Source organism: Mastomys coucha, chromosome X, assembly GCF_008632895.1.
Source record: "Mastomys coucha isolate ucsf_1 chromosome X, UCSF_Mcou_1, whole genome shotgun sequence".
In the NCBI taxonomy this organism is placed as follows: domain Eukaryota; kingdom Metazoa; phylum Chordata; class Mammalia; order Rodentia; family Muridae; genus Mastomys; species Mastomys coucha.
Genome location: NC_045030.1, coordinates 4,000,344 through 4,011,680, shown reverse-complemented (window position 1 = coordinate 4,011,680; position 11,337 = coordinate 4,000,344). Strand labels below are relative to the sequence as shown.

The 11,337-nt window shown below is 39.8% G+C and overlaps 1 protein-coding gene across 1 annotated transcript; it reads left to right on the top strand.

Moving 5' to 3' along the window:
- The first annotated feature begins 555 nt into the window (after positions 1 to 555).
- Dynlt3 (dynein light chain Tctex-type 3) lies at positions 556 to 8,809 on the top strand. The gene is made up of 5 exons (XM_031340062.1): positions 556 to 685; positions 2,748 to 2,789; positions 5,931 to 6,054; positions 6,659 to 6,736; positions 7,052 to 8,809. The coding sequence occupies exons 1-5, from the start codon at positions 656 to 658 to the stop codon at positions 7,126 to 7,128; spliced, it is 351 nt and encodes a 116-aa protein (XP_031195922.1). The 5' UTR covers positions 556 to 655; the 3' UTR covers positions 7,129 to 8,809.
- Positions 8,810 to 11,337: the final 2,528 nt, after the last annotated feature.

Here is an 11,337-nt window from a genome sequence, read left to right as displayed (position 1 = left end):
CACACACACACACACACACACACACACACACTCACATGCACACAGAATTTTGACGGAAGAGGGGCATCAACTTTAGTTGTGTGTACAGTATCTTATTTGATCCTATAACGAGTCCCAAAATAGTGGGGTTTATGATATGGGAAAACTGAATCTGTGGTGGTTTATATTTTTCAAAGTCAGTAACTAGTACAGGGAGAAATCAAAGTTACTTGCTCAGCTGCTACACTCATTTGAAGGATAACTGGACTTTGTGCACATGTGAATTTTGTGCACATGACCACAGCAAGAAGCCCTAAATCACTTGTGCTGACTCTAGACTGGCTGCCACAAGGTTATCCTAACTAATCCCCATGGAAGCTCTTTGAACTCTTAACATGGCTCTCTTATTTTCTGAACACCAGCCTGGTCTGAAATGCACTCAGGACCTAGCAGGTACCCTTAGCCCCGCTAAACAGCTCAACTCAAACAAAGCCCCTCCTCCCTGTCCTTTAACCCCGCCCTCATGAGGTCCCTGCTTGTTTGCGACAGAAGGGCGGGGCTTACGTAAACAAAAGCTCTGGGTCTTGAGTGGAGGCGGGGCCTCCCCAGAGGCCAGTGCGCAGCTGAGGAGCTCCAGCTAAAGTTTGCTCCACCCCCAGGGACTAAGAAAGCCACCATGGAGGGCTACCATCGGCCCTGCGATGAGGTACCGCCCCTCTGGCGCCAGGAAGAGCCCCTCAGCCCTCTCTGACTGGCTGTGGGGACACTACGGGGTGGTCTCTTAGTTCTGGGAGAGTTAGATGCAGCTTCTCTTTAGCCTGGGTCTGCTGCTCCGCGCGGCCTGGATCCTTCTTGCCCTTCGGCGTCTCACTCTCCCGCCCCTCCCCCACCCCCGAGATCCGTAGGGTGGGTTGATCGTCGCGCTGGCCTAAGTGACCGAAAGCGCTTGAGGGCAGTCGTCGGGGTCTGCGAGGGCCGGGTGGGTGTAGGAAAGGCCTAACTTGGGACGCCTGGGCAGGCGTTGGCGAGCCCCACCCATTTGAGATCAGGGCCTGGGAAACCGGTTTTCTCTCTGATTGCTCTACCCCTTTGGGTCTCCTTGAGCTGGTGCTGCAAGGTGGCTCTAGTCCTGGGAATTCTCCCCAGGAAAGGCTAGAAGAAGTGCTTTATGGATTAAGAGCCCTTGCTCACTGATTAAGGTTTCCCTAAGCCTCACCAGAACTCCATGATGTCGGTTATTTTCCCGAACTGACTTTTGATGATGACCAAGTGATAGGCCCCAAGTTAAAACTGCTAGAAATGACAAGTGTTCATCTGAACCCAGGTCTCTGACTTCATACTTAAGCCCTTATGTCAAGGACTTGGAGGATGAGGCCTGTTGAATTGTCACACAGCCTGTAAGAGTTTGCAAGGAAAAAAAAAGTTTGCAAGGATAGAGTAGACAGAGATTTTCTGCCCAGTGATACAAGAAAATAGAAGATGAGACCTGGAGGCACAATGTGACATGATCCTTGTAAGGGGCTTCTGGTCCGCAGGAACTTTTAGGGCATACGTTTCTGCACAAAGTTCTGTGCTGCAGAGAGCATGCATACTTGTGGGTCAGGGGTGAAGCCTACTAATGTCAGAAAGAAGGACTTGCCCCCACCCCCAATTACATGCTTGTCCTCAGATTTACCTCCTAGCAAAGGTGCAATGGGATCTATTTTGCATTACTTCCTAAATACATGTAAGTTCAAAAGAAATAGGAGTGGAGAAATAGTCCCAATGTGCTTGGCTAGCACATGAGAAGCCCCGAGTTCATAGCACCAGAAGAGAGACAGATGTACCCATATTATTAGGTGATTTTCCAAACTGTAGTGAAATGTGCATCCTTTATTTCGTAGGTCAATTTTTGGGTGTGATTTTTGAAGTAAAAATTATATTTTATCATAGGACCAAACTATAATGTCTCAAACGATTTAGATTTTTGTTCTTTTTTTTTTTAGGAGAATGGTGGGAAATTATATAGAATAATTAATAGAATTAAAATATGGAAATCTATACTTAAACTCCAGAATTTACTTGTTTCAAGTAGTTTGAAGTTGCATAGTGGTTTTTAAAACACAGAAGTGCTGCTTTCCCAATACATTCAAAATATCTTCATGAAAGTCATTTTGGTATTACTTAAAGTACCTTGGCTTGTATTTCAGTCTTATCACATAACCTAGTTCTTCACTAGAGGACACTTAGATGCTATTGAAAATTGATGTTAACCTAAGATTCTAAAAAGCTACTCAAAAAAAAAAAAAAGAAATACCAATTTGTACAATTAAAATAACATTAATTTCTAGTGACAGAGCATTACCATAATCTTTTATTTGGGAAAGCAATGGTTTGTCTCATATCAGTTCAAAATAAAATTGGAAATGACAGTTGAGCATACTCTTCTTATGGTCCACTTTAACTGAAATGATTTCCTGTATACTGATAGCACACAACAAACATCAGTAATAGCTACCGAATGCCAATTTCTTAAGCTTTATTATACAATGATTATCTAGAATATTCATTACACTCACTATTGTAAAAGCACTTTTCAAAGCACTATGTGCCTAGACTCTGCCCAATTCTTATGGCTCCAGATCTACAAGGCGTAGGTTCAGGATCCTTAGTAGACCCGATGCTCCTAGCACTATGGTCTGCTGTCACTATGGTTTTCTTAGACCAGAGGAGGGTATCGTGAATCTTGCCTATGCTCAAAGCAGTTTTATTGTGTGTTTTCTTTTTAGGTTGGCTTCAATGCTCAAGAGGCACATAATATAGTCAAAGAGGTGAGTTATATTTGCTGTTATCTCAAAGCCTGTTGTATTGATGGAAATATCTTAAATCCAGGTTTTGATTTGTCAGACCAAAGCTAGAAATGTTAATGTTAAAACCCCAAGATGTAAAATATTTATTCCTTCTTTATAGGGGTGTGTATGCAGTGCATGCATTGAGGCTTAGTTGGACTTTTTTCTGAAAGACCCACTGAAACGGTTTCAGGTCTACAGAAAGAAAAGATACTGTGGACCCTTATTGATTCTAGTGTTATCAATATAGACTACACTGTGGGTAAGGTACTCTAAAGAGTAATCATTAACTCTGCCAAGTCCTAGGTTAAAAAAAAAAAAAACCTGAGCTGGCTCAGGAGGCTGGCTTCAATTGCGGGTGTGGCTCTTGGGGCCTGTGTCCTAGCAAGCCCTGACTTGAGTTCTGTCTGGGTAGGATTGACTCTACTTTCTGGACAACGAGTGTGTGTGTGCCATCAGTTTCCCCAGAGACAGTTCTCATCTCCAGCTCAGCTGGGCTGACCCTGTATAAGTAGAATCATCAACCCAATACGCCAGAGGGCTAGGCAACAGAAAAAAGGCTGCATTTTAATAGCTGAAGAAATCTTATTAGAATATTTAACTATTTAAAATATCCAGACTATATTACATAGCTGAATGTTTAATTAAAATAAAATCCAAATATGTTCAGTTCTCTTACAATGTCAGAGCACAAGGAAGAGCAATTAGAAGGGAGAGATAGACATGATCTTATTTTTCAAAATAGAATGTCAAGAGACATTAGTAGTTAGTGGTTAGTAGACATGAAAGAAAAGATGCTGGGTCATTGGAAGAGCCACTTACATATATTTTCCTTACCCAAGTTTTGAAACATATGAAAAGGCAAAAGCATCACTTGAAAGAGTAAAATACTACCTTTATTGTCGATAAAAACTAGGTTGATGACTGTTATCATGTTATACTAACCCCTGCTCAGTGCAGAACTTGCAATACTGGCTTTGCATGCACACAAGGGAAAGCTCTAGTCAGCAGAGAAACAGGATAATATATCTTTTTGGTCTGGGGAAGGATGGAAGGAAAATGAAAACCCAAGTTCAAGATGCTTGGGAGTGAGGCTTTCTCAGATGGGTAGAACAGTGCTGACCACTCACCAACCAGATAACTTCTTCCATCTCCCTAGGAAGGAGTGGTGGGTGCAGTAAGAGGAGGTCAGGAATGTTAAAGATGTGTGTGTGTGTGAGAGAGAGAGAGAAAGAGAGAGAGATAAAATAGATGTGTTTCTATCAGTGTACATATGTTGAAGTAAATCTACTGAGACCTCTATCTTGAGAAGAGGTACAGGGAGCTAGTGGGAAACTAAATTTTCACCTATCATAGGTGTTCTAGACATGCCTATAGCTCATAAAGCAAAACATAGTGGTAGACATGAGGTTCGGTGGTATTAGAAACTACCAAGTGCATTTTTATTTCTTCTCTTGTTTCTTTGGATTCTTGTTCTGTTTGTTTGTTTTTGAGATAGAGTATTGTTATATAGCCAGGATGGCCTAGTTGTCATACTCCTGCCTCAGACAATCAACTGTTAGGATTACAGGAGCACAACACACCACTGTACCTAGATTACTAGATGCATTTTACAGTAGAACTCTCTCTAACTGAAATATTTCTGAGAATGTGGTTAGCCATGTAAGCCATTTAACTGAAAACAGTTTGGTACCCACTGAACTTGAATTCTCAACATGAAAGATAGCACTTAGGAGAAATCTCAGGCTTCATACATGTTGCTTTGGGGAAAAAGGTGTGTTCTCTGGTCTCCTTAGTCTTTCTTTCCTGAATCACCTTTATATGCCACTAAAATATTTCCATTGGAAAGGCTTAAAGGTACAAGTACTGTTTTAAAACACTTAGGACTGTCCTAGATTGTTCCATAGTTTCAGTGGTCGTTTCTGTTCACAGTGTCATTCTTTTAATTTCAGGGTTTGGTTTGGTTTGGTTTGGTTGTTTGCTTGGTTTTTTGTTTTTTGTTTTGTTTTGTTTTTTTGGTTTGGTTTGGTTGTTTTTTTGTTTTTGTTTTCAAAACAGAGTTTCTCTCTGTAGCTCTGGGATTTGCTCTGTAGGCCAGGCTGGCCTTGAAGCCTCAGAGTACCACCAGCCTCTGCCTTTGAATGCTGGAATTAAAGGCATGGCCACCAGCAGCAGCTTCTTTTAATTTCTTGCTCTGAACTCTGTCTCCCTGTCAAATTATTTTTACTGCTGAGCTTTTACAGCTAGTCATGTACTAGTACTAGAAGACATTTAATTTAGTAAGTGATAGAATTTCCCCAAAGAAAAATGATGTTTTAAATGACATAAACTCATGACTTACTCTAAAACATGTTTAGTTTAGACTATCCAGAAAGTACATTTAAATCAGTATTGCTTCAACAACAAATAAGTACTTACTGTGTGCCCAGGTCTTGCACTTTGTCCTGGGGAAATACAGAGCTGTTCAAAGCTCTGATTTGTATAGTGCCTTTCAGGGTTGATGGTAATTAGTTAGGGACTTCACTTGGCTCAGGGCAGTGAAGGAATGAAGAAAAGACAAACATACAAACATGAAAAAGATAAACATGAAAAAGACAAACAAACAAACGTGGCCAGAAACCTGGGATCAGGTGCAGTGGGCTTAAAAAGAGAGGGGGCTGGAATGGTCTACAAGGTTATCCAATCGTATTGCAACATTAAGGGTTAAGCAAAGAAGAGCAGTCTCAGGCTGGGGAAAAAGGTATGGTGGACATTTTCTGCACACTATTAATGTCTGCATCTTCCCTTAATCCTGCAGTCATTTTTATCACTTCCTGTTTATGACTTGTCCTTCCCGTGTTTTAAACATTAGAGTTCTTTGATTAGTGCCTCTGTTAGATTAAGCTCTTTACCAGAGAGGCATTGGCAAATGTATCTTTGTATGACCTGTGATATTTCATAGAATGAGATAAGACTCATGGAAATGCTTAGAAAACTCTTAACATTAGAGACAGTGCACCACAAACATTTAATAGATGTGTGTTTTCTGTTAATGCCTTAGCAAGCGCTGTCTTGAATAAATTTCTCTTGCAGTGCATGTCCAATTTGGTTCATCTGGGTTAATTGAGCTGGTCTCTCTCCTAGTGTGTTGACGAAGTCTTGGGTGGTAACGACTACAATCAGAATAGCATCAACCAATGGACTGCAAACATAGTGGAGCAATCCATAGCACATTTGGTCAAACTGGGAAAAGCTTACAAGTACATTGGTAAGTGATGGTGTGGTGGCCTTCCTCACTAGCTTATGTACCTTTCTCCTTCTGAATTTCTCTGAATTTTAAGAGTGTATCTGAATGATAGGCACTGTAGTTGAACACTCATATAGTGTAGGATGCACTTCTGATTTATCCCTTCAACATAATACACAATCATCTGGAAAAAAGAAGGGTTTTCTATCTAAAGCAGTTTGAACTACTTGCCCTTTGTAGCAACAGTCGGTTTAGCCTACTGAGACCCTTCAGTGTTGTGTTCCTCTCAGCCATCCATGCCTCTGCAGAAGCCTGTGAAGATCCACACACCAAGTACAAAGTGAAATATTCCCTGCATTTCTGTCTGAAATCTGTTAATGGCACAGAGCACACAATTTAATCCAGAATTTTTCTGCCGTGCAATTGCCGGTGGTAATAGTAAAGGTCCATGAAATGGCTGAATCCCATGAAGTTAAGTTCAGGATGGTAGTAAGTATTCAAAATAGGAGACTATTTTAGTCTACCAGCTGTTACTTTTTTCAGCTTTTAGAGTTCTAATACAAACACTTAAGCTTTGACTCCTTCCCCCTTTTCAGTAACTACCATTCTGTGTCTTTGCTTGTAGTGACCTGTGCAGTAGTCCAGAGGAGTCCTTATGGATTTCACACAGCCAGCTCCTGCTTTTGGGATACAACATCTGATGGTGAGGGACCTTAAATGAATTTACCCAGAATCAAAGTTCCGGCAAAGTCAGGCTGGAGTTATTACATAGCGCTACTTAATGTCTGAAAAGATACTATCAATAGAATTGCTTTCTATATATTCACAAGTATGATTTCAGCCCAGTATAAAATGTGAAGATACAATGTGTTGCAGGAAATACTACTAAAAGCTATAAGTGTGCATGTGCGTGTGTGTGTGTGTATGTTTGTGTGTGTATGTGTGTGTGTGTCACTTAGTGTCTGATAATTGTGAGGTTTTGCTAGTATATCAAAGTCCTCTTCTTGTATGCTTTTAGGAACCTGTTCCATCAGATGGGAGAACCGTACAATGAGCTGCATCGTTAACGTTTTTGCGGTCGCAATTGTCCTGTAACCTGTAATGCACTAAATGTGTTGGGTTAAGGCTGTTAACTTAAGTTTGTGAGTGTATCCTTTCTAAAAAGAATAACAATTACTTATTAATGTGCTAGATTACAAGTATGAAATATGCTTCAAAGCTATCAACAGAGAACTGAATATTGTAAGCAGAAGTCTAATAGGAAGTTGGCAGATTATCTCATATTCTATACAGCATCATTTAAGGACATAAACTGTTAGCCAACAATTAATGCAGAAATATGGCTGACCTAAAATTAGAATCTTCTACTTATACAAGCCTTTCACTGGCATTATGTTCCCACAAAGATGGGGAAATCTACATAGATACTAACATTAACATTAACTAGAAAACACAACAGGAATAAATATATGAACAAAAAACTACAAGGAGAATTGCAGAGAAAATGACAAGAATTACCTAATACCTTTCTGGTTTAAGGTTTTTTTTCCTTTGTTGAATTTCATATAGTAGTTTATGGGAAGTAACTTTCACATACACACACATCATCTAACCAGTTTTGTTTTCCTGAGAACTGGCAAATCTATTGATTTTTTTTTTAATGTCAGTTTCTTAAACTTACACTTGAGGTGGAATTAAATATGATTGACCATGTTTCCTGGGTAAGCAAAATTAGTTAAGTATATGGTCAACAGTGTATGACTCAGACAACTGCCTTACAATCCACCCCTTCCACGAGAGACGGGTATCTATTGGATGTGTGCTCTGCATGTTTCTCTGCCAGGCAGCCAGCTTTTAACGTGGTGGTCACGTGGCAAGTTTGTTTTGGCAGCTGTTCAGTTGGAAAACCAGCGTTTATGTTTGAAGGAGAACGAAAGAAAGAAAGGGAAAGAGTCTGGCTCTCCATGGAAAATTAACCAGAAGGAAAGCGATAGTTGGTGACAGAATTATAGATACAGTTTTTAAGGGTTGCTTCCCACAAAGTAATACATCAAATACACAACTCTTACTCAAACGCCTTATTAATAGTCTTAGCTATACAGTAATAAATTTTATCATTGAATTAGTTTCAACTATGTATGAGTAATTTAAAATACTTATGTAGAATTAGGACAAGTGGAGTAGAATATACATTAAATATGAACAATCATTAGCAGGTTATTTAACATCTCAGGGCTTATGAAATACAGTTCAATTTATTAAGAAAATCAAAGATAAATATTAGGATACACAGCTGGCCACCAAATGCAAAGTCAGTCCGCCATTTAACCTTGAAAATGAAATCAATTTCGTATATTACCATTGACACACAATCCATGTAAACACTGGAATCACATGTCATTGAAATTTTAGGGTAAGGAAAAGTTTCCTAGTAGTGGAAACAACAATAAGACAGGATTCTTGTATGAGGACTGTGCACATGGTCGACATTTTGCAGAATAACTGTAATGACAAGATTGCAAAGATGGGGTTTAATGAGGTGACCTGTAGCTTTGGCACATCCAGAGTTCTTCGTCATTGCCTTTATGTTACTCTATGCGGCTGATCTTGTACCTTGGGAGATTGTAACAGTGACCAAATTATCTGTGCAGTTAAGGCTTATCCTTTGATTATTGTTGTTGAAGGTGCGTTTTAAAATCATCAAATCATACCTCGTGAGCTTGCTATCTGCTGTTTCTAGTTAAAAATATAATAAAGACTATCTTATTGTGCTGAACATCTGGCTCTGGTTCTTCATCATTCAGTGGTCAAGAAATCAGGATTCTGCTTGAATAAATTCCAAGCAGGATAAATAGAGGAGGAAAATAAATGGGACCACATAAATATATTACAGAAATTAATACATCAAGAGTGTGAGGCCAGACTCAGTTGCCCAACAAAACTGTGTCTCAAAAAGATTGCTACCCAAATCTGGTCTTCACCATTACAGTATCATTAATAGCTTCTGTTTCGTGTCTTTTATTTATGATCTTTAACACAATGTTTTTCTTTAAAGCTAGCATAAAATATATTTGGTAACTACTTTTTAACTCATAATGATTATTTTTAGCAATTTGTCTTGTTTGTCAAATTGCAAATGAGTTGTTGATTATTTCAAAAAATTAGGGACTCCAAGTAAATAAGAGTATTCCTGTGTAAGCACTAACTGCAGTTTTTGTAAAGCTATAATTTTGCGTTTGTAAAGTCCTAATAGACTGCCTCAATAATGGCAACATCACATTATACTTCTCTTGTAAAGAGCACTTTCCTTCTTCCCAAGTTGGGTGTTACTTAATTAGGAGCCACTGAATGGCTTTTCACTGTGTGCATTCATCACTGCAATTTATAGTGATCTAAGGATGATCTTAGGGTTGCCTCTTCAACGTCTCAGTAAGAAGAGTTACATGTTCTCCAAAGCAGTTATTAAAAGGGATGAGAAAATAGTCATCTATTTGGGGGAAAGTGGTTAAGTCTCTTCTATGGCACATACCAAAGAAAAGTTGAAGGTGAATTAAAAGTCTTACCTCATGGGCTACAATCTGCCCAAAGGGATTTGTTTTATAATTCAAAAGGTAGAACTATGTTTGTGGCTAAATCATCTATGGCCAGTGTTAGATAGTTCTGTAAATTTCACTCTCTACCCTTTACAGTGCATACTTTAACTTAGCATACAAAGTAATGTTTTTTTAGTATGACATTGTCATATATATGTGTCATACTTTGTTTTTGTCCGATGCTCCCACCGCTTCCACATCCTTCTTCCCACCCACCACTTGCCGGTTCCCTTTCTCTTCTGATATTCCTTCCTCTGTCTTTCACATTCCATGTATTCTATGCAATAATCTTAAACATCCATCCCTTATAAGATGTAGTGTTTATTTTTAAGGAGGATTGAGCTGTGGCTTTGTGCTGCTCACTTGGCAAGCTTTCTACCACTGTGCTATATCCCTAGCGAAGTGGTCTAGCAGGCTCAAGCATGACAAAAACTGGCCCGAGCAGGGCAAACATATAGCTGGCAGCTTTTACCTTTTCTCCCTTCCCTCTCCTTTGCTCTATACCGTTAGATAGCATTCCTAAAGCTAGCCACCAAGGCCTATTCCCTTATTTAGCTACTTTGTTATGCCTGACTCATTCCTGAGACTGATCACCGAGGTCCAACTATCCAAACATCAAGGCCCAGCAATCGAAACATCATTTTGTCTACCCTGATTAAAATACCCAACCAGAACTTACCAACACATCCTAGCTCATTCTAACACAGACCTCCCTTTTTTCCCTGTTAAAATTAGCATTTGAAAAGCAGTTAACTGCTGTTTCTGCCTGATTCAGATTCAGCCACCCTGTCTCATGCCTTGCTTTATTACGTGCCAATCTTCACGTTTAGTTTGTCCTTGGAAATTGATATTTGAGTGTGGTCTATGCTTAATCTGGGACCAAGATGGGACACTCTGAAGTGGGTCCCTTCACCTAACTCTATTTGGGGGGGTTATTATTTTATGTGTACCAGTTTGCCTACAAGGAAGTCTGTGCACTACTTGCATGCCTAGTGGTGCCTGTGGAGGCCCAAAGAGGGCATCAGATCCCTTGGAACTCAAGTTAGAGACAGTTGAGAGCTACCATATAGGTATATGGAATCAAACTGTGTTCTTCTACAAGAGCAGCCAGTGCTTTTAAGGGCTGAACAATCTCCAGCCCCAGTTAGCACTTTTTTTTTGTTTTGTTTTGTTTTCGAGACAGGGTTTCTCTGTGTAGCCCTGACTGTCCTGGAACTCACTTTGTAGACCAGGCTGGCCTCAAACTCAGATATCTGCCTGGCTCTGCTTCCCAAGTGCTGGGATTAAAGGTGTGCACCACCACTCCCTGGCTCACTTTTTATTTTGAGACACCGTCTCCTTTTGGAGGATCTAGGGATCTTTTTTCTGACTTTTGTGTTGTTTCTAGAGGCTAATTGAGTTTTGTGAGAGCTGTATCTTCAGAGCCACCAAAGCAGCATCTTCAGACCTCATCTCTGACCCCTGAGGTTTGGGGCTTTGTTTGATTTTTGATTTTTTGTTTTGTTTTGTTGGGGTTTTTTTCTGCCTGATCCTTCATCTTGCCCCATTATATCATCTTGAGAATGCACTAGTTCCACAAGATCTTTAATCACACCTGCATAGTTCCTGTTAACCAAAACCAAACTCACAGGTTTCAAAAGTGAAAGTGAAAGGAAAAATTAAAGCTTTAGACCTGTGCTGACTAGGAAGAAAAGTTATGGGCCTAAGAATC

Excerpts from the sequence above, each read along its gene's own strand:
- Dynlt3 (XM_031340062.1), top strand. The coding sequence starts at position 656 with ATGGAGGGCTACCATCGGCCCTGCGATGAG. Across the intron at positions 6,055-6,658 it reads AAAAGCTTACAAGTACATTG|TGACCTGTGCAGTAGTCCAG; the intron begins GTAAGTGATGGT and ends CTTTGCTTGTAG. Across the intron at positions 6,737-7,051 it reads TTGGGATACAACATCTGATG|GAACCTGTTCCATCAGATGG; the intron begins GTGAGGGACCTT and ends GTATGCTTTTAG.